At 44.9% G+C, this 26522-nt stretch overlaps 1 protein-coding gene across 2 annotated transcripts; it reads right to left on the minus strand.

Moving 5' to 3' along the window:
• Positions 1-2431: 2431 nt before the first annotated feature.
• On the minus strand, positions 2432-15580 carry CLDN16 (claudin 16). 2 transcript variants are annotated; one of them, XM_038417172.2, is made up of 5 exons: positions 15267-15580; positions 9494-9596; positions 5638-5802; positions 4513-4704; positions 2432-3753 (listed from the first exon to the last, which is right to left on the minus strand). In XM_038417172.2, exons 1-5 carry the CDS (start codon positions 15378-15380, stop codon positions 3614-3616), a joined length of 714 nt encoding a protein of 237 aa, XP_038273100.1. In that variant the 5' UTR covers positions 15381-15580; the 3' UTR covers positions 2432-3613. The 2 variants fall into 2 exon arrangements, with proteins under 2 accessions (XP_038273100.1, XP_043348622.1); XM_043492687.1 differs by lacking the exons at positions 9494-9596; positions 15267-15580 and adding an exon at positions 13347-13780.
• Between the last annotated feature and the right edge of the window lie 10942 nt (positions 15581-26522).

Here is a 26522-nt window from a genome sequence, read left to right on the forward strand (position 1 = left end):
TTTAGACCCCATCATTTTATAGGTATAGTTGGGATTATGTTTTCCAATGTGCATCACTTTGCATTTACTTTGCAATCAATCAAGAATGACAAGCAACATGCAAAAAAACAGGAAATAACAGAAATGCTTACTGATCTGTTTTCCAGCTCAATCTGAAGACTCAGTATTTTAGTCTGGAATGATTTGTTCGATGGTGTCTTCTGGGTAGAGGGAGAGGACGGGGAATCAATTTTGCAGAACAGACTTAGATGGCTGTTTTTCTCTGGACCATTAGATGGCATGATTTCAAGCTTTTTCGCAATATGAGCTGAAGATGCTAATTACGGGCTCAACTTTGTAAGTGTGTCTGGGCTACCCTTGGAAAAGTGCCCTCATCTCCCTTTGACAGTGCTGAGCACCGCAGGATCTAGCCCTACGGGAGGTCTGTTGAGCTGCATGCTGAAAAGAAGCTGAGACATTTTTCTTTAGTTCCTTTCTGTCAAAACTAAGATTTTTCTGCTGTGAGCCCCCTACCACCAGATACTTGCACCACCAAAGAGAGCTCCATTGAAGTCAGCTCAGTCCACACAGCACAGGGGCTCAAGTATCTCTTAATAATACTTCAAATCTATAAAAGGGAGGTGTTGTCTATTGATGTGCACATAAAACTGAGAGCCAGGAGCACCTAGGTTGTATCTTCAGTTCTGACACTGATTTTTTTCTGTAGCCTTGGACTAGTCACTTATCCCTCTGCCTCAGCTTTCCCCTCTGAAAAATGGGGATAATAGAACTCACCTGCCTGTTAAGAGTTGAATTTCTTAATATGTGTGAAGCTTTGAAGACAAAATCACTCCAAGTGCTAAGCAGTACTATTGATTATTATATATTTGTTCACTATTATTAAATGTTGTCAACATTTGCAGGAAGAACTCAATATCCTGGCGACCTTAACAGGTAAAAAGCCTTTTGGGTTCCCCTTTAAAGAAGTGGGGCACCCTGGGCCTGTTGTTTAGTCATTGTGTTGTGCAAGCTAATCTCATTTCTGCTTATACTTCTGCTCATTCTTGGAACTCATCGATGCAGAAAGCAGCGTCTATGAATGTTCCTTCTGTATGGATTTTCTTTTCAGAAGCGTTTGCCATTTGGAAGCATTAAGAACAGGTTAAAAAACATGGATGCATGTAAAGCTCACAGCAAAGGCTCTTAGATCTTGAAAAGCAAGTGACAGTGATATGCAGTGGGATCTAGTGTTAGCGATCATCAGAGACCAGACCTCTTCCTAAAGCCTCTTCCTATTTGTGCTCCTGCCTTTTGCCCCTCATTTCCAGGAGGGACATTATCTATATCACACAGATCATGATCTAGCAGGACTGTCACCTAAGAACCTCTCCTCCCACCACCAGGGGAAAATCCTGCAGGAGGGGACTGGAAATTACATGTGTTTCGCAGTGTGCGTTTCATTAATGGTTCTAAAATGTTTAAGTAAATCTGTGCTCACTGGATCCACAGCCTCATTCTAATAAAAGCACCAGAGCCCAGTGCAAATAACTCATGAAAACAGGTGGGGAGGGAAACACTATATTTAAATATATAATAGCTCACCTTACCTGATCACTCTTGTTACAGAGTGTATGGTAACACACATTGTTTCATGTTCTCTGTGTATATAAATCTCCCCACTGTATTTTCCACTGAATACATCCAATGAAGTGAGCTGTAGCTAACCAAAGCTTATGCTCAAATAAATTTGTTAGTCTCTAAGGTGCCACAAGTCCTCCGTTTCTTTTTGTGGATACACACCTCTGCATCAGCAAATTGTTTAATTGTAAGATGTGACAACAAACTATATTATTTACATGGTTAACTGAGGCTGAGGAAAGTAACCAGAGGGTGAAATATTACAAGCAAAAAATGGGCAATACAGATTTAATTGTTTTATTATAAGACCATTTTATTGGGTGTGCTGCAATTGGAAATCAGTATCTACTTACAGGGAAGGAAATAAACTAATCAAAGAGGTTATTTACAAACTATGTGTATTTTTCCATAAAGCACCAGTATTTATACACCTAAAGGACACTCATCATGTCCCTTGAATCCAAGAGAGCCATTCCAATAGTAGGAGTAAGTGCCCAGCAGCTTGTCTAGATGGGGATAAAAATGCTTTGCTGCCACATTAACTAACAGGTTTCAGAGTAGCAGCCGTGTTAGTCTGTATTCGCAAAAAAGAAAAGGAGTAGTTGTGGCACCTTAGGGACTAACAAATGTATTTGAGCATAAGCTTTCGTGAGCTACAGCTCACTTCATCGGATGCTTTCGGTGGAAAATACGACCCACTGTATTTTCCACCGAATGCATCCGATGAAGTGAGCTGTAGCTCACGAAAGCTTATGCTCAAATAAATTTGTTAGTCCCTAAGGTGTCACAACTACTCCTTTTCTTTTTTACATTAGCTAACATATACCAAACATATATTCTAAAACTCTCGGCTAGACAAGGAGTGTAGACTTAACCCATGCTAAACTGGGTGAGTTAAACGTGGGATCCCACCCACGGTTTACTGCTATTAGCAACCATGTTGAAAATTGCCCTGTCTACACTGGGATTTTAACTTGTGTTAGCGAATTTGTTAAAAACACCATTTTTTTTCCTAATGAAAAAAAGGCCTACCCAAGATCTACATAAGGGCTGTAGATTTCATGCCCGGTAAAATAGCTCTGAATTGGATAAGAAAGTGTTTTGATTTAAACGGGGTTCAGATCAAAGGTATTTTACAGTCGGTTATATCAGCTCCTAGTCAATCCATTCATCATGAGACAAGGCCAGTTCTGCATCCTCACCCAATTTGTCCATGTGTGATGCAGGAAGGGAATGGTTAAGTACTGAATTAGGATTTCCAGAGCTGGCAACAGAGAATCCCAAATGGGTTGACTGATCAGCTACTCAACATTTGGTGAAGAGGTTTGTATTTCGCAGGGCAGAATGAATCTGAGCAGACAGCATTTTCTCCAGCTGGTGATTTGTGGGTGAGCCCTAAGGCACAGACAGCCGGGGAGGGTGCAGGTTGAGTACAGCCAGTTCCCTTCTGAACTAATCTGTTGTTGCTGTCAAGGAGAGGACACACCTATGTCCTCACTACATGGATTCCAGATGTCGACCTGGCGGCCCATCCGCCTTTCAGCAGAGGCCCATATGTGTGGTCCCCTTGGTCTGTCAGCACCTTATCACACACGGATTAGCTCTGTGATTCCCTCCCCCCCCCTTATTGTTTTGGTTTCTTTATACAACATGTAGGTGCCCATGCCAGCAAAGAGCTGATTGCTTTCAACTCACGGTGAAGTCAATGAGCCAAATTCTGACTGAGGCTGAACAGCAAAATTAATGGAATTCAGCTGATATTTAGCACCTCTCAGAACACAACCCAGTGGGAGTCCTGCATTCATGATCCTTCCTGGAAGCTGATTTCTTGGTTTGTTTCTGAAGATGATGGTTTTATTTCAAGCCCCCATACAGGCCATTCTACATGTATCTGTGAGGTGCAACTTAGCATCCCGCTCACAAATGCTGCAGGCCAGGCCTCTGAATAAGCAGTTCAAAATAAAAGCAAAGCGCTAATCTCCTCATTTACCGCGTCTCACACTCTGGTGTCCATTGCATACATTTTGGCAGTTGCTGTCTGAGATGATGGATAATATGTGTTTGCCACAGTTGTTCCAGTGGGGGAATACGTCTTCCTCAAGGAATTAGAGGAGTAGAACCTCCCAGAGCCAACATCTGTGTTGCAAAAGGAAAGAAAGAGGAAAATCTGATTAGCAATGACTGAGCCATTTCCATCAGCAAAGTGCCCTCAGAATACAACACGGTGATGTTGTCAATTTGTTAATAAGGTCAATAATAACATTGCGCTTTACGCTTAGATCTTATCGTCCATCTGAGAATCTCAAAGCACTTTACAAAGATGGGTAAAGTATTGTTATCCCCATTTTACAGGCAAAACGCTGATGCACACTTAACCATCACACATGATGATGCTGTATAGGAGATGAAGACTCTGTGATATTGGGGACTGGGCCTTTAAGGGCTGAGCTTCCCAGACAGAGCACCTGGGCAGGGTGCTGGGAAGCTCTTGTTTTTTTGCGCAGCCAGTTGGAAGGAACCAGACACAGAACACAGCAGATTTCTTGCGAGCACATGAAGTACTGAGTGATCCCTGAACACCACATTCTCCAACGCAGTCAGATCACGAGTGGTCCTAAGGTACTAGCCTCTGATAGGCCGCTGGAGGACTATAGGAAATGTGTGAAGAATCTTGGTCCTGTTCAAAACTGCTAAGGATCCACATCCCAACAATCAGAACCACACTGGTATTCTCAGCAGTGAGTTCAAGGGTCTAATGGACACAGACTTGAGCTCTCCTCTCTGTCTCAGAGATGCCCCCTAAGCAACGTTCTAGCACTCTGGGCATGTGGAACAGCTCCCAAGAGATTATTAACCTTGTCTTTACTGTGTTTAGTTGATGCTATTGGGTCTTACCTCGGAAGAGATACACGCAGCAGGTGAGCACAGCCCCAGATAAGAAGCAGCCCAGGGACCCAGCCATTCCGAGCCAACAAGACCAGCCAAACTTATACTGGATGCCCAGAAACACATTGTGCAAAACCAGGGAGGAGCGCTCCATGTACACCCCGAGGGCATACCACACTGAGCCAATAAGGCCTGGGAAGCCTGCAGGGCAGGAGAGAAGAGCACCGGAGAGAGCTGTCAGACAGGTCAAGGTGATTACCGTGACTATACAATTCCTGGAGTATACTCTGCCATCTCCTAACACTCCTGTTAGCTCCTGCTGACTTCATCTGGTGTGTCCCATGTGTACTCCGGGGCAATTTATACTTGATGGGTTTGCTTTCTCAGACATATTATGAACACTCTAGCTGGTTGACAGCTTTCACATTTTGAAACCTCTACTTAAAAGTGTGTTCGGGGAGGGGATTATATATCTATGCAATTTCCCCCCCTGCCCCACCGTCCCTCGTTTATCAACTTGTAGCTGATCTGGAGGAAATTGCCAACAAAATGTTCACAAAGGGCTTTTAGATTAGCTCCAGTACGCACTGGGCCATACAGAAGAGGATCTCTGAGCAGGTTACAAGCACATGTATACATAAACCTCCCAGTGATTGGCATTAGATTCTTTATAAAGTGGGTAAAGTGAAATTGGGAGAGCTTTTTTAATATTGATGCAATTCCAAATAGATAAAGTGACTTTGTCCACAGTGAGCCAATGCTATAACTTGGCACCTATTTATCCTAGTTACTTCTCTGGCCCCCATCAAGCTAGTATCTAGGAATCTCACTCTAATATTGTGAGCCCCAGAATACAAATGTTGTGAGGCTAAGGCAGGGCAGTGCTATTATCCTCGTCTTACAGATGGGAAAATGAGGCACAGAGAGGCTAAGTAACTTGCCCAGGGTCACAAAGGAAGTCAGTGGCATAGTAGAGAATTGAACTTGGTCCTCTGGCTAGTGACCTAACCATTGGGCCATGCTTCCTCTCATAGAGCATGTGTCTCTGCCCACTAAACTGCTCTCACTCCTTCGCACTAATTATTTATTTTTAATTGGGCCATCCATGATCATGTGACCGCACTGGGCAGATACCTGCTATGAGCAACGTAACTCCAGACACGAGACAGATGCGCAGCTTGATGGTGGGCTCGTCCGTGAGGAATTTGACACAGTCAAGTCCCAGGAGCAGGAAAGCGAATCCAAACCCCGCCAGGATGTCTGCTGTGATCATCATGGCTCTGGTCAGCACCAGCTTCACTGCAGGACAGGGTAGGGGGTTGCAGTGCAGCAAGGAGATACAGCCAGGATCCTAAAAGCTAAAGAACTAGGGGCAGGTCGACACTACCGTGTGAGTTGAGGTAACTTACGGCACTCAGGGGTGTGAAAAAGATACCGTCCCCCCGCCCCAAGTGACACAAGTGACAGCGACCTAAGTGCTGTCCTCACTGGGGACATAGCTTCCATCTCTCGCAGAAGTGGAGTAATTACGCTGCCAGGAGAGTGCTCTCCCATCGTCACAGAGTGTCTTCACCAGACGCGCATTGAAATCAAAGCACCGTGGTAGCTGTATCTCTCCAGAAAGGGGTATCGCGTGAAATCTTGAGTGTGGTGATCAACTGACATCTGCCACTTCCCAGCCACATTTAATCCCCAAAAGAGAGTGGCTGTTATGCAGCACTCTAAAATGATTCAGTGACCCAAGTAAATTTCACCCCATCTTTTGGATAGCATCACAGTGTTCGGCTCCACCACTGAGATGTCACACCCTGGATGATAGTAGTTGACAGGCCCACTTTGATGCTAGTTATCTGTAGTCTTGTTTGTATACTGGACATTAATAAAGAAGGCCTCTTCCCCCAACTGGTGACATATCCCCAATTAATCTCATTGCACTATGGCTAATCTAATCACAGATGCTTCAAGGATGAGAATGACTGGAAGATGAAGAGATACTACTGCACAGGTGATTCATGTAGGTCATGCAATATTCAAGTGCAGATGAGCAAGGGCAAACCAATAAGGAACAACTTTACACTGCCCTGGGCATGAACAAGAAGATCTCATTAATATCAAAAGCTGCTTCTAAAAGTGTATGTGGGTCCAGGGATTTGGTTTGGGCTCATCCGTAATTTTAGGGGGATATTACCCTGAGGAATTATTACTGTGTGCACGGGTGGGTGGTGGTATTTAGATCAGTGTACGGTGCCATCATCCTCTCTTGTCAAAAGAGAAATTCAAACAGAAGAGAACGCCTGGCTGCCTATTCTCTAGGGCTCATTGAAATGTTTCAAAAGAAATTTGGTGGGTTTTTAAATTTGTTTTATTCAAACTTTTTTTGTGATTTTTTTTCAATAACAAAACTTTCAAAATTAAATAGAAAATAATAAAAAATATTCCAAATATGTAATTTTGTTTTGGTGGGTAAATTTCCAGTTCTGTCCCATTTTTTCCCACAGGGAAGTGGAAAAAAAGAGAATTTAGGATTTTACCCACAAAATCAAATGAAATATTTTGCAAAAATAATCAATTTTCTTCATACTACCAGGGTTGAATTTGTCCACATGCCTTGGGATTCGAAGTTACTGTGAGGGATCTTTTCTCAAAGGCCTGAGGTTTCTGTCACTCTTTGGCATTGTAGGGTTTTTTTCAAAACCAGAATGAAACAGAGATAGATTGAAAGGAGGAACCTCAGTTGTGCTTAATCGTGTTATATAGGGAGGAATTACAAAGCCTTGGGAACCCAGGAAAGGCCCTGACTGATCTTTTCTAGGGGTGGAAGTTGATATCTGCTGGGTTTCTTCAATCACAAATATGTACTGGACATTGCTTGAGAAATGAACCATGGTCCCAAGATTTTGGTGCATCAATTTACCTTTGAACTGAATTAACTGAGATGAACTCTGGATATTTCTGACTCCACATTCTATGTTCAGGGTCTCTGAATGGCTTTCTGACATGCCTGTCAATTCAATCATCAACTACAAGCTCCTTTTCATTGTCACATTTGTTTTCAAAGACTCTTTTGCATCCCTTTCAAGCCATGGAGAGGAGGCATGACCCTGGGGTGTCATGAGCCTTGCTAATGGCCAAGGCTGAATACCAAAGCCCATTGAAAGCAACAAACAGACGCCCACTGACTTCAGTAGCCTTTAGTCAGGCCTTATTGTTTAAGGCCCTTGAACAACAGGATTCAAACATGTGCTTAAGAATTTTGCTGAATCAGGGCCCCAGCTGTCTAAGTTGACCCAGGGGTTGGGTACAGCCAGATTCTTGACTCTGCAGGTAGTGGAGTTGAGCTAATGAGCTCAATTCTGGATTCTAGGAATATCTCCTTCCGCCTGATTTGCAGATCAGTGCCAGCAGTGGTCTCACAGGGGCCCCAAGTCAGCAGAGCATTTAAGCATGTGCTTAGATCAATCGCTATTCAGCAATACTGAAGTCCATGGGATGTGTATCAATGCTTTCCTGTACAGGGCTGTTGTGCTGTGTTTTGGACATGGAGAAGAGGACTGGACTAGGTGACCTCTCAAGGTCTCTTCCAGTCCTATGATCCTATGATTCTAAGAGGCTCACTTGTCTGCCCACTGGCTAGCAGGGCAGCCCAGCAATAGCAGCAGTGTGAGACCTGAGAACGTAGAGGGGAACTGGGGAAGGTTAGCAATCCATCCGGTGGATGGGAGCAAGCACCATGGGCAGGCCTTTGCTGAGGCCCTTTTAGTGGGATGTGGAGGCAGCCAGAAACAGGGGAGAGGGCTCCCCTGAGCCCTGAGCTCCCTAGCCAGCTGTGCAGTCCATGGAGGTTCTCCTGACAGACAGAGAAGGTGAAGCTGACTCTGTACAGATGGCCAGCGCAAGGCGCACGCATGGCCCGTGCCCCACCTAAGGGTCTGTCTTCACAGCTGAGTGGATAACTGGAGTCACTCCTCTCCGGTTAGCTTAGCTCAAGAGAGAGAAGCCATACTGCAAAATCCTGCTTGAGTTGTTTGGGTCCACACTGGAGCTGGCTCAAAGGTTTCAGGGGCCATATCCCATGGTTCTGCCATAAGCTGAGCACTGTACGAATTCTTTCCCAGTGAATTGTGGGAGAACTTGTCTGTCCTTTCGGGGCACACGTGGGAATTGTGGGAAGGCTTGGAAGACTAGCAACATTTGAGTGGTACAAGCCTGCGTCCACACTACTGAGCAGTTGTGTTGGCGGCTGATGAGTTGTGCTCGCTCAAATGTTAACTAGCCCCCCCTGACGGGCCGACTGGCTCGAGTTAAAAGCATCATCACACTTGAGTTAAGGATTCTTGTGTGTGGACAGGACTAGCGTTAGGGGCAGCACTCAAGTTATAACTCATTAACTTTGCAGTGAAGACAAGCCCTAAGTCTTCAGGTTTCTAAGAGCATCAAATCAGCTTTACATTTTGAAATATGAAAAAAATCGCCTATGGAACCGGCCATACAAAATCTGTCCTTGGAAAGGGGGATGTTTGAAGCTCCTTCACTGGAGGTTTCCCAAAGGAGGCTGGATCGCCATCTGTAACAAACACTGCATCCTAGCAGGGGATTAGACTAGATTGGGGTTCTCAAACTTTTTTTGCTGGGACCCCCTTTGAAAATATTTCAGGCTGTGACAACCCCCCACCCCAAAAGAGTGATGACCCCCCACATACCATGCCACCCTTCTGCGCTGCTGCTGGGGGCGGTGCTGCTTTCCGAGCTGGGGCCTGGCCAGCAACTGCTGCTCTCCGGACACACAGCTCTGAAGGCCTCGGGCTCACAGCTGGAGCCCTGGCATGCGTGGGGGCTGATAGCTTGCAAGCCCACTCCTTAATAACCTTGCAACCCCCCAGTTTGAGAACCCCTGGATTAGATGACCTTGTGAACGCTTCTAACCCTATGGTTCTATGATTCTGTGTTTTCTACCTCCATAGTTTGTGATCGAAATCTGAAGCATACGTACAGGGGTGCTCGGCAAATATAGAGTCATAGTCATCACAGGTCTGAATCCCATCGAACACGTTGGTGACACATTCCCACCACAGGCCACGGCACTTCGTACTCACCTAGAAGTAAAAAAGCAGCCAGTGAGCATACCCAAACAAAACAGCAGGAGCCAGAGGAGGGAGCGCGAGGGACATTTTAGCCCAGCAAAGTCAATGGCAAAATGCCCATTGACTTCCACAGGGTCTGGTCTTCATCACTGGACGATTGCTCAGGCGAAAGGGTTCAGTGTACTGAGACCACTACCTATCATGCTGACCCGTATTGTCTCATCGCTTTCTTGTGCTCCCCTGTCTGCCGCCACCTGTTGTCTCTTCTCTTATGCTTAGATTGTAAGATCTTTGGGGCAGGGACCGTTTGTACAGTGCCTAGCACAACGGGGTTCTGGTCTGTGCCTGGAACGCCAAGATCCTACAGCAATACAAATAGTTAATGACAATCAGAGTTTTGCCATTTCCAGAATCAGGCTCCAGGCTGGTGGTTACCAACATGCCTGGAACACACTTGGGACTGAAAAGTCACTGTATAACTTGATTCTGAGTGAACATTGCTTTAAATTAAGAAGATTCTGCCCCGTACAATTTTACCTCTAGCCACCAGGAATTTGGTAGGGAAAAATATCTCATGGCTTGTGCTTTGGGGTTTCATGTTTCAAAATGAACGTAGTGAGAGTGACAGCTGCTGGCCAGCAGCAATGATGGCTTCCCCCAGGCTGCCTCTTTGCCCTGAGACCAGAACTTGGGTTGAGGTCATTCACCATTCATGCCCCCTCGCCCAGACTCCCAGTCCCCTGAGCCTTCCCATCCAGCCCTCCTTAAGTCAATCTAACACGGAAGATATTTCTGTTAGCACTGTAAATATGCCAACAGGAATTAAGCACCTCTTGTGTATTCTTGACATTGCTCATACATATAGCAGGGAGCTGGGCTAATGTTTGTGCTACCTTGGACTCAAGTCTGCATTACGGCTGCCAGAGAAATCCCAGCCTAGTTTAACAAAAGAGTAACTCCCGTAGGAAAGAGGAACAGTACCTCTTGTTTGGATGTTGAGACAAATCTACTTTTTTGGATGACAGCACATACCAAATAGCCTTAACTGTGGTCAGATAATAACAGGTACCAACCCAGTTAATAGGACATGTTACACAACTTGTAATCTCTTGAGCCAGGGGAAATGATACCACACTATACTGAAAGAGAACGCTCTGTACATCTATGGCTGGGTATATAACCTACCCCTCTTGGCGTAAGACAGTACCTTACTAGTTTTCGTTACTATTACACACTGGACTGAGAGTTTAAATGTTGGTTCTGTCAGTTCAACCGGTCCTTTCCCTCTAGCATATTAGCTAAGCCATGGTCATTTAGGCTAACCTTAGAAGGGGTATATTGATACTCAAGTGCAATGCTTTACACTTAGACACATTCCATTTCATATTCCACCTAGTGTCAGAGCGTCACAGACCTTAAGGCCAGAAGGGACCATGAGATCATAGGCCAATAACTTGTGTTAGACTAAAGCATCGCAGCTCTCAGGATGCTAACCCGTTGCATGCCACAGGCAGAGAACAGCAGAGACCGAGGCTGCCATTCAGCCAACTCAACCTGAGAACAGCTACCGCCCACAGTCAGACCCCCAACTTTAGTGTCGCCTTCAAAATGAATTATTTCAGATAGATCTATACTCCAAATCTAGAGCCCTGCAGGGCTTCAGGACTCACCAGCTTCCACGGAGAATCTACACCTTTATGTGCAAAACTTGACCCTGGGCCTGAAATCTGAACCGAGCCCTTTGCTAACCCAAGAGAGCTCAGTCAAAGTTTTGTGTGTCTTGGTGTGTTTTGACTGTCACCCCCCTCTCCTGGCCCTGAATTCATTCAGACAGCAATGGCAAGGCCAAAACATCAAGAGAGAGGCTCCTGTCTTCCCGCATTCTTCCACGGTGCCTCTGACCTCTGCACTGCCTTCCCTGACTGTACCCATACGGCCACTCCCCAGTCCTCATTCAGATCTCTTCCCCAGGTTCACCTCTGCTGCAGAGCCAGTACGGAATGAGCCATCTAACCCTGGCTCGGTTGAGGAAAGCATGGGGCTAATTGGCACTCTATTGTAAGGGGCCTGTTTCATCCTTGGGCTACTCCAGCTTTATGCTGGGCTAACTCTGTTAACCTCCTTCACTATATTGTTCTCCCCCAACCTCTCCTTTGTTGTCGGTCTTTTCAGCTTGTTAGTTAGATTCATAGAATCATAGAATATCAGGGTTGGAAGGGACCCCAGAAGGTCATCTAGTCCAACCCCCTGCTCAAAGCAGGACCAAGTCCCAGTTAAATCATCCCAGCCAGGGCTTTGTCAAGCCTGACCTTAAAAACCTCTAAGGAAGGAGATTCTACCACCTCCCTAGGTAACGCATTCCAGTGTTTCACCACCCTCTTAGTGAAAAAGTTTTTCCTAATATCCAATCTAAACCTCCCCCATTGCAACTTGAGACCATTACTCCTCGTTCTGTCATCTGCTACCATTGAGAACAGTCTAGAGCCATCCTCTTTGAAACCCCCTTTCAGGTAGTTGAAAGCAGCTATCAAATCCCCCCTCATTCTTCTCTTCTGCAGACTAAACAATCCCAGCTCCCTCAGCCTCTCCTCATAAGTCATGTGCTCTAGACCCCTAATCATTTTTGTTGCCCTTCGTTGTACTCTTTCCAATTTATCCACATCCTTCCTGTAGTGTGGGGCCCAAAACTGGACACAGTACTCCAGATGAGGCCTCACCAGTGTCGAATAGAGGGGAACGATCACGTCCCTCGATCTGCTCGCTATGCCCCTACTTATACAACCCAAAATGCCATTGGCCTTCTTGGCAACAAGGGCACACTGCTGACTCATATCCAGCTTCTCGTCCACTGTCACCCCTAGGTCCTTTTCCGCAGAACTGCTGCTGAGCCATTCGGTCCCTAGTCTGTAGCGGTGCATTGGATTCTTCCATCCTAAGTGCAGGACCCTGCATTTATCCTTATTGAACCTCATTAGATTTCTTTTGGCCCAATCCTCCAATTTGTCTAGGTCCTTCTGTATCCTATCCCTCCCCTCCAGCGTATCTACCACTCCTCCCAGTTTAGTATCATCCGCAAATTTGCTGAGAGTGCAATCCACACCATCCTCCAGATCATTTATGAAGATATTGAACAAAACGGGCCCCAGGACCGACCCCTGGGGCACTCCACTTGACACCGGCTGCCAACTAGACTAGATTGTATTTATCTAGGTACTGACACCGCCGTCATCACAACAATCCCTGAGTGCCTCCCTAATTAATAAAGAGAATGGCAACCAACCGTCTCTGTCTGTAGGGCAAAGGCTGTGTTCACCTTATATGTTTGCACCATGCTTAGCAGAATGGGCCCTGGTTATGTGTTGACAACTCCGCTCCTCTGGCACAAAGGAAATTTCTACCATCAGCATAAAACTCATCTGGGCAGCAAGACAGAACTTCCTTGGGGGCCGGGCCAAGACTGTGGAACAAACTTCCCAGGATCTAAAACTCTCCACCTTCAGCTCCACCTGTAAGATGCATTTCTGACATGTCTTCTCTAACATAAATATACAGCAATGCCTGTCTCTAGATCTAGAGAGCATTTTAGAAATGACAACACAAAACACTGCACTACACACACTTTCCCCCCTAAGGAGAGGATGAGAGACCAAACACATGACAGATGTCACTGAGTGCATGGTTGGAAGGCTCTCAGATACTACAGTGATGAATATGGTAGAAGAATCTTTATAGAATACAATACAAATAATAATAATTTCTAACCTGGCTGAAACCAGAGAGGGATGACGGCCCCTCGAGAGCTTTTTCTGAAGCAGTTTCCGGGCCCGTGAGAGTTCGGAGACCGGTTCAAACTTATCCCAAGTGAAGTGAGCATCTAGTCCAGCAGCTCCCAAACGTCATTGGTTCATGTTCCACTTTCTTAAAAGATGGTTGTGAAGTGAATGGAGGGAATAACAAGCTGATGTTCCCACAGTGGTACATGTAGCCAGTTTGGGACTCCCTGCTCTAGGGTATTGCTATCCCAACCCAGCAACATGCATAGGGATGCTCACAATGAAGGAAACCTAACTCTGGCTCAAACTAACAGCCCTGAATAAAAAGTGCTCAGGGATTCTTGCTGAAAACACAGCTCCTCTACCTGCAAACCGAAAGCTGATTGAATGATTCTTTGTCACCAGCTGAAACCAGGAGCAATGTCAATTTCCGAGCTCCCAGGCAATTGATCATTTACCTACATGCCCATATTTAGAGAGGCAATAAGCTCATTAAGGGAATTAAGACGCTCGTTCTATCAGGTATTAACGCTGGGGGCACTTTGCTGCGTGGTTTGGTATTCACGCTCAAGGCAGGTACGTGAGAATAGGGGCTACCATTAATCCAGCTCCGCGTTAATGGAGCACTTAGGTGAAACCCAGTTGGAGGGTGAAGACAAGGTTAAAAAGCCTTTTGTTCATGGGCTGGATCCTTTATACGAATTGTTTTATTCAAAACGAATTCAGTTCTGTGAAAAATGAGTAGCAAAGCGGAATATAGTTATGATGCAGTCAATATGTTTAGGTGCTTTACTGTAAACGGCTAGATTCTGGTGTCTCCCTATTGTCTTTTAAACTTTCCAAGCCCCTTCAAATTCAAGCCATCTGCTGCTAGAGGCAAGGAGAAAAAAAGCTGCCAATGACTTCAGATTTCTCACATCTGCCTGCAATACATTTAAAAAAAAGCTAAAACAATAGACTGAAAATCCAGGGCCAGCTTTGGTATAGGTGGACTACATCCATTTACACCTGCTGGGGATCAGTCATGCAATGTATATGAGCTTAATACTTAGACATGCTGAACGTTATCATTTCGTTTCTTTCCACAGTATATATCTATGAGCACCAATCACCATAGGGCCTAGGCCTTGAGACTATTAGGGTTTGTCTTGTCAGGGGGAAAGCCACGCAGATCAGAGGTACACACCTACAGAGGCTGATCTATAGAATTCACAAAGCGAGGAGAAAACAACCAATCCAGAGTATCCATGTGGACTGGAAATGTAGGGCCAAATTGTGCTCTCTTGCACTGATGCAAATCCAGAGGAATGCTGTTAAAGCCAATGGGGTTATTCTGCATTTACACCACTGACACTAAGAACAGATTCTGGGTTGTGAAGTTGGTCGCAGTAAGCAATTTGCTAGAGCAAATACCACTCTCCATAGCCATTAGTTGCTTTTCACCCAAGATAATAGGGGGAAAGTATGAGAAACAATAGAACAATGATGCTAGCAGGAACTAGCAGGGGCCTAACACCTACACTCTCTCCATTTTCTTGGCAGGCTCAATCTGTAGGATTCCTGAGCAACCTGGCAGCTTGTTTTCTTACAGATGGGTAAACGGAAAAATCAGACTGTAGTGGCACTTGGCAGCCTTTCATGGAGAAATCCATTCCATTTACCACTGGCTCATTAAACTGTTTCCAGTCTTTCGCTATAGATGGAGGATCCCTATATCAATGTTGCCTCTGAGCAGGTCGTACCATATCCCGATCACCGCAGCGGGTGTTTTAGCCTCCAAAAGGCTGATCTGCTGAGCTCTCATGATGTGGCTTTTTGTTGCCTGTCCCCAAGGAGCATGACAGTCTCCTTTGGTTTCCAAAGGAACGTTCCCATTGCAGTGCCTGGGTCACCCTCATCTCAACCTTACCTCCAGTGAGTCATCTGCATTCACCATCCAACAGTCTGTCCAGGTGGCTGCTATCAAAAACCCAGCAGAGAAGAAGGCGAAGAAACACGCGACATATTGGAGAAGATACCTCATCCCAATGAGTGTCCAGCACGTCCAGGGTATAAAGAACGCCACCTACCAGGGAGCCTCTGGGCTCGGTTTGCTACTCCTGTCTTTCAATGGCCATCAAGCGAGTGAAGTTCCCTTTTCTTTTACAAACACTAATGCTCAGCTGTACAAAACTTAATGTTGCTGCGAGAACAATACACACTGCCTGCAACTGAAGGAGGAAGGTCTGAGAGGTCATCCGAAGTAACCGAGCCCTTGCAGCCAATCAGATTTGTTCAGGTACAAGTCGCTATGGCTGGGCAAAAGCAACTCAAATTATGCAGAAAGTGCACGCAGGCAATTAAAGAGTCCAAAACTTCCTTGGAATGATGGTCAGGGTTGGTACAATTTACAGCTTGTCTAAGAGTAGAGAAGTGGTAGAAGAGGAATCAAAATGTAAGCTTCAGGATAGAAGTTTTTTTTAATTGCTAGAGATCAGGAAGGAATTTGCCTCTCTCTCTCTCTCTCTCTCTCTCTCTCTGTCCATGTTAGAGCACTAGGCAATTGATAAGGTGCACTTACAAAACAGGCTAGGTTTTACCTTCCTTTGAATTATCAGGTACCTCTTGGTGTCTGCTGGAGGCAGGATGCTAGACTAGGTGCACTAGTGATCTGATTCAGTATGGAAATCTCCGTTACCTTTAAAAGGAAAGAGATCTTTAGGAGACAAAAACCCAATGCGCACTTCCTCCCCAGTGAACAGAACACCCCTACTTGGGTGAACTCAGATCTGGAGCTGGACATTGCAAATGAGTCAAATCAAAAAGTGGGATCCAAGTTCCATGAGCTCAAGGTTGGTCACAATCTGAATTCAGACCCATATGATGGAAGGGCTAAATTCTTCTAAAAGCTTTTTCGTCTACTCATCCTCTTCATTCAAAATTCAAGCCCTGTCTACCCTGTTTTACCTGAAGGATGCTAAAGATGAGTAGACAGCTGGTACAATCTGGATATGAGAGACAGCATGTCATTAAACCTGATTCTTTGAGAAAGAAAGTGATTTGTATTCAGACTGTTAAAATTATTTGCATTTTATTTAAGGCTTGTCTACATGGTGGCGCAGTCCAGACAATGGAGATGTGAACTGCAGAGTGCACTAGCTCTAACTGTCCCATGTAGACCATGCTGATGCAAATGAAAAGGTACGTAGCTCATGTTTATGTAGTTCAGTTTCAACCAGGACTACGTTATGCTCACTTGGTACCTTTTAGTTCATGCCAGCAGGGTCTACACAGGCAGTTAGAGTGCTACACATTAGCACACTCTACAGGTCATATCCCCTTAGTCCACACTGCACCACAGTGTAGACAAGCCCTTTTTAATCTCACACGCCTGAACAGTCAGTTCAAGGTTCCTCACTCACCACCACGTTACTCAAGGGATCAGAACACTCACAGTTAGGGCTGGAAATGGTTTTCTCATCCTGTGAGAATTTCTGAGGTTCCAAAAACTATCCTCAATCAGGACAAAAGGTCAAACTTTTGAAAATTTTCACAAACCAACAATCTAAAAAAAAAAAATCAGTTCAGATCAATTGAAAAGTTTTGTGTCAATAATTACAAAATGTTTCTTTTTGATTTTTGACCTATTTGCAGTAGAAATAAAATTACATTTCAAAAGAACTGAAAAATGGAAACTTTTCATTTTGAACCTGTGGAAATGGGATGTTTCAGCAATTTCAGAACTTTTGTTCTTAACATTTATTCAAGTCAGAAAATTCTTCCGAAGGGACTCTTTTCTGCAAACAGTTTCCATTTTGATGAATCGGCTTTTTTCAGCAAAACATTTTGTCAAAATTTCCCAATCATAATCCTAACAATCTACTCACAATCCTTGCCTGAGACTTCCAATGAGTCCTCCAGTAAAAGCTAGGAAGACCAAGGTTAGAATTCCTGCTATTTCAAAGGTACAAACAAGCAGAAATCCCCACTTCTCTAACGGTTTTTGTCTCACAGGATGGTTGCAAAGGTTATTAGCTGATGTTAATGGAGCACTCTGAAAATAGAAAGTGCTTTATAGTGCCTAGATCCTGCAGTGATAAGTGTACTAGAAATGCCACAGAGAGACAGGGCCTGATTTTAAATCCAGACTTCCATTCATTCAAGTTTCAGAGTAGTAGCTGTGTTAGTCTGTATTCGCAAAAAGAAAAGGAGTACTTGTGGCACCTTAGAGACTAACAAATTTATTTGAGAATAAGCTTTCATGAGCTACTCCAATGAAGTGAGCTGTAGCTCACGAAAGCTTATGCTCAAATAAATTTGTTAGTCTCTAACATTCATTCAAGGCCATCCTTAGGTATACCACTGGATAGGGCATCTGAAAATTTGGGGACCACTGGGTCTTAGTGTCCACCCTCTTGGCTTTCCTATCCCTGTTCTGACCCTTTCTACAGGCTCCCACAGCTGGCTGCTGCAGCCTGGTGAGTCTTCCTAGGGAGGGGATCTAGTATCATAGAATATCAGAATTGGAAGGGACCTCAGGAGATCATCTAGTCCAACCAGTTAAAAGTGAGAAAGCCTTCCAGCCTGCCAGACCTATTAGCACAACATTCGCAAAAAGAAAAGGAGTACTTGTGGCACCTTACAGACTAACAAATTTATTAGAGCATAAGCTTTCGTGAGCTACAGATCACTTCATCGGATGCATTTGGTGCCACAAGTACTCCTTTTCTTTTTGCGAATACAGACTAACAAGGCTGCTACTCTGAAACCTAGCACAACATTGAAACTGTTAAAGAGCAATTCAAGGGGTAATGAAGCCATTTAACAGGTATTTGCCAAACCCCAGGTATATACTGCCGTTTCTGAATTTACTGACAAAAACAGTTGTGCATTACTGTAATATTTACTCAGAACATTTCAGTCTACAGGACCTTAGTTTAAAATTTGCTTTAAAAATATTTCATTAGTGTGTTGGTGAAGATTATAAAATCACATCTCTAAAAAATCTTTGCATAGATTTTTAGATGCACAATCATCTTTAGCCTTAAATGCTTGGATCTTCAGACATATTTTTTAAATAAATCCTTCAAAAGACCACCCTTATCTAAAATACACATTTTAATTACTACAGTAAAAAAAACTTGCTTCCAAAGTCTTCCTGTCCTTTCTGTCCATCCCTTTCTCCCTTCACCCGGTCTCCCTCCACCCCCTCCTCGCATTGAAGAGATCCTTAAAGGGACAAGTTTCAGAGTAGCAGTCGTGTAGTCTGTATCCGCAAAAAGAAAAGGAGGACTTGTGGCACCTTAGCGACTAACAAATTTATTTGAGCATAAGCTTTTGTGAGCTTCAGCTCACTTCATCGGGACAACACTCCTTTCCTTCCAGATAGCTGGACAAAGAGTTTCCCTTTCTTTACTTCTATCTGATGAACTAGTTTTAAGAGAACCCTCCAACAAAATCAGTACCTTAATATGATATAAAATCCTTTGTTATGCCTAAAATCTTTGGAAATATATTTTTTAAGGTTGGTGAAATTTCATAAACATGTCTATTGTTATGGAGATCATACAAAGTAAATTAGTTTCCTTTTTCTAAAAGCAATGAACATTGTTATGAACACACTAAACCTCTGTGACTGATAAATTTAAAATAATGGTCTTTGCTTCAGTGAGTTAAATATGTAGTAATCTGGAATGATTACTTTATGAAGGCTTAAGAGTACATTTAAAATATAAAATCAGCTTAGAAATACTGATTAAGAAAATGTAAAACAGAGAAGAGCTGCATCATGTATTCCATAATATTTAATGTTGTATTCAGCAGGACAGCTGACTCACCCTTACTACAAAGGTTTTGCAAATAAATGTCTGACAAACTTCAGGGCATATCAAAAAACCTGTGACTGACACTTTTTATTTCCAAGTTTAGTGCTTTTAATTAGGTACCTTCTGCATGAGAGAGAGGGTACGGGGGTCTCTGCGGGGAATTGTGACTCTCTGCCAGAGTGAGGCGGGCCGAGCATCTTGTTATCCTTTGCTGCCTCGTCCCTCCCCGCCGGGCTGCAAGCTCAGCCTGCCGTCGGGCATAAGGGCACCAGTTTAATAATACTGTGTAGGGCCCCATAAATCCTAAGGACGGCCCTGCATTCATTACATGCACAACTTATGATGTCATGTAGATGTGTAAGTACCTGATTGTGCCTACAAATCTGGTATTTAGATGTGCAAGTGACAGTGCATCCATTAATGATTACAGGTGCAAAACTGCATACAGTTTCTCCAGGTGCTTATGTGGTCCTCGTCATAGCAGCTCCCAAGGATATTAGCTAGGTGTAAAAATGGAGACCAGCTTTTAAAAATTAAGCCCATCGGGCCTAAGCAGAAACATTATTACAAATTAACGCTTGCTTGGCCACAGAAAGTGAGACTTGAGTTAGCAGCATCTTTGGCTCCCCTAGGTACTCGGTGACTTCCAGCTGGTGCTTTAAACGTGATCTATTTAGGTCAGCACATTAATTTAGTGCTCCCCAGCCCCAGTCGCTGTGGAACCCTGGCCAGCCAGGACTGCCGAAGCAGCATGAATAGTCCAGAAGAAGGAGTAGGGAGGTAAGGGGATCAGGGTGCCTTGTAGACCCAAAGTGCAATATTCATGGGTCTTCTTGTCTTGTCCAGGCATCCATGGCTTCCTGGCTGTGACCTCACTGCTTGAGGGAGGAAGTGTGTGTGTGTGTACACGGAAAACGTGACCATCACCTGGACTTTAATAGGTATGGGACACAGAGAACTCTGGGGATACATAAACAAACTAATGATCTATAGTATTGCCAACTCTAAACATTTAAGGATCATGAACCGGCTGCCCAAAGATTGGTTTACAAATCATGAGACTCAAAAGTGAACAGATGGGGGGGGTTCTTTATATTTACTTTCAGGTGCTGCAGCGTTTAGAGCTCATGTTTTCAAGCTCTTCTCCACAGTTGAGAGAACTCAAAAGTTACTTTTTCTTTGAAAGCTGAGATTCTCCTGGAATAACCTGATTCCAGCAGCTCAGGCTTTAGGGAAAATACCAACTATCATGGTAAAATCACAGGAGCTGGCGATGCTGGATCTTCTCCTCTATTTAACATCATGCCCTAAGCCAATGGGTCTCATTAGAAACCACAGGGCACAAGAATCAACCTCCTAAAGGAGCCCTTGACCAGAGACACCCTTAGCACTGTTAACATTTCTGCCACCATAATCTACATCCTTGCTGGCCATTCAGAGGGGATAGGATTTAAACCCAAAAAGAAAAGGCGTACTTGTGGCACTTTAGAGACTAACAAATTATTAGAGCATAAGCTTTTGTGAACTACAGCTCACTTCATCGGATGCACGAAAGCTTATGCTCTAATAAATTTGTTAGTCTCTAAGGTGCCACAAGTACTCCTTTTCTTTTTGCGAATACAGACTAACACGGCTGCTACTCTGAAACCTGTCATTATGCAAGATTTAAACCCAGCATGTGTTTTAAATACATTAGTGATGGAAAAGACCCAGAAGGCTATCCCAGCCATCCCCTGCCAGCGCAACATTATTCCCCTTGGTACGGTCTTCAGTAATTTTCTCCGGTGCTGTTTTAAATCTCCCAGAATGAAGGGGTTTGTACCACTTCCCTTCCCAGCCTGTTCCTGCTTGACATCTAAACGCTGACCTGAAGGTGGCAGCAATTCTGTACTATTATTAGAGCTGCATTAAAGCTCACCATTAAAGCATGCCTCTTTTGTGATGCTCAACCCATCGTTATTATTCACAATAGAAAAGACTACACGATGACACAGAAAAGCCCCTTTGGCAAATCTCGCAGCTCTTCCCTGCAAACACCTTTCATTCCACTCCCTGTCCCCGGGAAAAGGCAGCCTCCCCAAAGTAGAGCCAGCATAGAGGCTTGACGGGCGCTGAGCTGTGAGAGTGGATATGGGTTGAGGGGCTAATACCAGGAAAATCCCAGGGTGTCTGAGGCTGCGCTGTGCCTCACCATGTCTGATACTGGCTCTCAGGATGGCCCGACTGCGGCCTTGTTTATCTTGCACCATGCCCTACATTGTGGGTTTGTGTGTGACATCATTCCCTCCCCCGCCACAATACCGTCTGCAAGGACGTGCGGGCAAGTGACTTGTCCCCAGAGGCAATTGTTCATGCTTTCCCTGCAAAGGAAGTGGCCACGTACTGCCTGTTTGCACACAGCCCTAGGGCTCCAAGACACCCTGGAGCTGGCAACCTGAGCTGCATGACTGGTCCCTCCGGAACCTGCAGCCGCTGGATGTTTTCAGCATCCAGTAGGCGTTGTATGGACCCCTCTGCTGCCAGACGGAATTAGACTGATGCTCCAGACAAGCCAGTGTCCCATCTCCTGCTGCCATTAGCCCAGCCAGCAGATGATATGACGAGTTCCTCATATGTGTATGGTCCAACTGGGCCATAGCCCATAGAACTGGCAAAGGGAGGAGTAAATTATACCCCCCAGTGCCAGCTGGCATTGCCCTATAGGAAGGCAGGCTTGTTTCTGCTGCCACCTTCCTTGGATTTCTCTATCACAGGAGCCACAGATAGCATCATTCCCATCTGCCCCAGCCAGGCCTCCTTTCCCACATCTACAGCTGCCCTTTCTGTGCTGGGGTTTACAAGGCCGAAGCTGCAGTAAATCCCAGGATGCATGTAACCTCGGAATCAGCAGTATCAAGCTGGTGCATGACAGCTTGCAATGCTGGTGACTTGATTGTTTCCCACCTGCACTTTGGTTTGGTTTGAGAGCTCATCCGAGTCGGCAGTCGATGAGCTGCAACGTCTGCTTTTCTGCTTGACCCTGTTCATCGTGTGATCTCCTCCGCCCATCTCTCCCTCACTCCATGCATCTGTTTCATCCTCCTGTGGTGTCCTGTTTGACACGTAGCTTGTCAGCTCTCTGGGGCAGGGACTGTCTTCTTTGTTATTTGACTGTACAGTGCCGGGCACAATGGGGGACCGGGCCCTGATGACTGTAATGCAAATACAAAATAATAATGGTATATTTCAGCCCTTTCCCACTCCCCACCCTCACAAAACCCTAGTTTTTCAGGATAGAGCCCGAATCAGAGTAAAACCAGCCCAGAAGGCTAAATGCTAGAGATTCGCAAGGCAGAACCCATAGTTCCTGGAGGCTTGAACAAAGAGGTGTCTTGTAGTCCATTCTAATGTGGCCAGGGGCAGGCAGACACACATTTTTGGAATGAGTGAATTCTCAAGTGGGTCAGGGCACTAGTGAGAAAGCCCTGCCCCGGAGACAGATATCTGAAGCCCTGCAGATGAGCTGAGCTGGGGTGGCAGGTCAGAGAGAAACAGGTAGTCCCTTGGCCTTTGGCCACTTATGGCTTTGCAGAGAACAAGCAGCACCTCCAGTATCACCCAGAAGAGAACCAGGCAGCAGGTGCAGGCTGGGGAGCATAAGTGGTGATATAGTCTTGCTGGCCTGCCCCGCTCAAAAGGTGAACACTAGCGAAAGCTTCTCAATGGCTGCCAAGATCCATAAAAAGCCCAGCCCTCAAACCTGTAGGTAATAACAATGCAGACAGTCACCATCTGCACACACGTTTACCTCTTTTGGTTGGGGGATGGTTTTATAGCCATACTGACATAATTGCATCCACACGGGGCTTGTGCCGCTTTAACTGTCCTGCTTTCTAACCCAATGTCCTTAAAGGGGTACAAAAACTGCGTGCAGACAGCGGGAGGGACAAGGGCAGAGAGCAGAAGGCATTTTTAGTTACTGGGGCAAAGTTAAAGTCAAGAGCAGTGAGTCGGTTCCTGAGATTGTGGGCTACCTTGGGTTCGTCTTGAGCGGGATAAAAGATTTTTTCAGCACGGGTGAATTTATTATGATTATTTACTACTTGTATTGCAGTGAGGAGCCCCAGTCATGGACCAGAACCCCATTGTGCTAGTCGCTGTGCAAACATAGAGGGAAAAGATGGCCCCGCCCCAAAGATTTTACAATCCAAGTAGTGTACATTCTGAATGAGCTACTTAATTAGTATGTTCTAAGCAGCACATTCTAGAACGCCAATGTAGCCAAGGCGGAATAAGCATATTCGTAAGCATATTGCTGGCACTCTCACCTGTATTGACTCAAGCCAGCGCCCCAGGGGTTTCTCACAGAAGGTGGCATTTTCTCCTCTACTGACTCACAATCGCCCCATAGAAACTGAACAAGTGGAACAAGAGGACTGAGCTTTGCAGGAGGTCACACTCAGTCACAATGGTCCCTTCTGGCTTTATAATCTATGAATGTGTGGCTTGCATGTCAGAGAGCCTGGGGGAAGGGGAGGAGTTCTCCATTACCTCCCTCTGCAAGGAGCCCACCTGAAGACCGCTTCCCGTCCAAGCCTTGCAGCTGCATCAACAGCATTGAAAGCTGCAGTAAGTTCTAATACCATCAGCAAGGACTTCTGAGCTCTGACTAGCCACCAGAGATCATCACCCGCCCAGATTAATGCCGTACGAATGCACAGCCAAGTTTTACACTTAACTGGCTAGGATCCAAGGAATCGGGATATCGATGCTGCTAGAGCTGGCTCACCACCCAAATGCTGGAGGAACTGAACAGCTGGTTCTGGATGTAACCTTCGCAGCTCAATCACATCAGTGTTTTCAGTACAGCTCTGCCTATAAGGGCCTGTCCACAGCCTTTACGTTTTCCTAACTCCAGGACTTTAACTGGAAAGAAAAATGATCCCTGTAGGAACACACACAAACACACATGCAGAAAGGCATGCCCACACACAGAGAGAGCTGTACATGCCTTCATGAATACACAGGCATATAACCAGGCACACGCATACCCTCGGGGATCATTTATCAATGATAAAGAAAAGTAAACTATGCCTGGGGAGGCCTGCGTTTTATTAACAGGGCCCCAGGACATCTCAAGAAGGATAAAGCCAATTGCAAGAAGGAGGAAAATAGGCACATTTTAAACAGGGAATGGCTTTAAAAGGATTGTAAATGGTAAGGATTGACAGTGAGTGAGTGTGTGTGTATAACGCATGGAATTAGCTGTTACCACTCAAGAAAGAGATCTTGGAGTCACTGTGGATAGTTCTCTGAAAACATCCACGCAATGTGCAGCGGCCGTCAAAAAAAGCGAACAGAATGTTTGGCACCATTAGGAAAGGGATAGATAATAGGATAGAAAATATCATAATGCCTCTAGATAAATCCATGGTGCGCCCACACTTTGAATACTGCCTGCGGATCTGGTCACCCCATCTCAAAAAAGATATACTGGAATTGGAAAGGTTTCAGAGTAGCAGCCGTGTTAGTCTGTATTCGCAAAAAGAAAAGCAATATTTGTGGCACCTTACAGACTAACAAATTTATTAGAGCATAAGCTTTCGTGAGCTACAGCATCCGATGCATCCGATGAAGTGAGCTGTAGCTCACGAAAGCTTATGCTCTAATAAATTTGTTAGTCTCTAAGGTGCCACAAGTACTGCTTTTCTTTTTGGAATTGGAAAGAGTTCAGAAAAGGGCAACAGAAATGATGAGGGGTCTGGAACAGCTGCCATATGAGGAGAGATTAATCAGACTGGGACTTTTCAGCTTGGAAGAGAAACGACTAAGGGGGAATATGACTGAGGTCTATAAAATCATGACTAGTGGTGTAGAGAAAGGAAATCAGGAAGTGTTATTTACTCCTTCTCATAACACAAGAACTAGGGGTCGCTAAATTAAATTAATAGGCAGCAGGTTTAAAACAAACAAAAGGAAGTATTTTTTCATACAACGCACAGTCAACCTGTGAAACTCTTTGCCAGAGGATGTTGTGAAGGCCAAGACTATAACAAGGTTCAAAAAAGAACTAGATAAATTCATGGAGGCTAAGGTCCATCAATGGCTATTAGCCAGGATGGCGTCTCTAGCCTCTGTTTGCCATGATCAACAGAGAAAGGTTCACTTGATTACCTGTTCTGTTCATTCCCTCTGGGACACCTGACATTGGTCACTGTCGGAAGACAGGATACTGGGCTAGATGTGGGGGGCCATTCTTATGTTCTTATGAATATTCTTTTAAGGTAGATTTTTTTCAGACAGACTCTGAGAGGCATAATACTAAATACAATAATAATACATAAGAACTTGAATTTAGTCTTTTGAGAATCTCAGAAGACTTTGCAAACCCTTACACCTTTTCATGTGCTATAATATATATTCTGCTTACTGTATTTTTCACTCCATGTATCTGATGAAGTGGGTTTTAGCCCATGAAAGCTTATGCCCAAATAAATTTGTTAGTCTCTATGGTGCCACAAGGACTTCTCGTTGTTTTTGCTGATACAGACTAACACGGCTACCACTCTGAAACCTTATTGAAGTGTACATTTTGTTCTTAACCATGAATTAAGTCCCACACTTGTGATGTAGGTAACCCACCAACGTATCATTATCTCATTTTACAGATGAGGACACTGAGGCACTGCCTGCACATCAAATAGGTGATAGCGCTGGGAATCAAACCCACGAGTCCTGACTCGCAGTCCCCTGGCTGTAACCCCAAGACAGCACTCCCTGTCTGGGACTGGTAAAACCCCTCATATACAGAGGATGTGCGACTTCTAGATTTTTCAGGAAGCAGTCACCAAGATTGCACACTGCCGTCCATACATGTCTGGCTTGCGTGGGCAGGGGAGCCAGTAGCTGGGTTAACCACACCCTGCCATGGCATCTCATCAGTTAAAGTGAAGCCTTCTCCCCTTGCAGTGAAGACCTGGGAGTTGTTGACATACTAACGTGTTCCAACACAACCCCGTCCTACTCCAAGTTGATTCTTATCTCACTGTGGCCCAGAATCACTGTGAATATTGCTTGAAAGAGAAAAATGTAAGAGAATGCCAGAGGGTGTTGTTTCATTAGCAGTAACCACAGTAAAAGCCCTGGGGGAATTCACAGAGGGCAAAGTGTGGTCAGAAAGCGCACATGGTGCAGATGATTCACAGTGCGTGCACTCTGCCTGCTGAGGGAGAGTTACTGAAAGCCACTTACCCTAAGCAAGAACCATTACAGTGTGTGTGTGTGTGTATCTGTGTGTGTGCGTGTGTGTGTATTTTACCCTTGAGACTCTCCCAGCTGAAATCTGAATTCTTCCCTGGCTCTCATTACAAGGGACAAGGGAA

Source organism: Dermochelys coriacea, chromosome 9, assembly GCF_009764565.3.
Source record: "Dermochelys coriacea isolate rDerCor1 chromosome 9, rDerCor1.pri.v4, whole genome shotgun sequence".
NCBI classification, from domain to species: Eukaryota; Metazoa; Chordata; order Testudines; family Dermochelyidae; genus Dermochelys; species Dermochelys coriacea.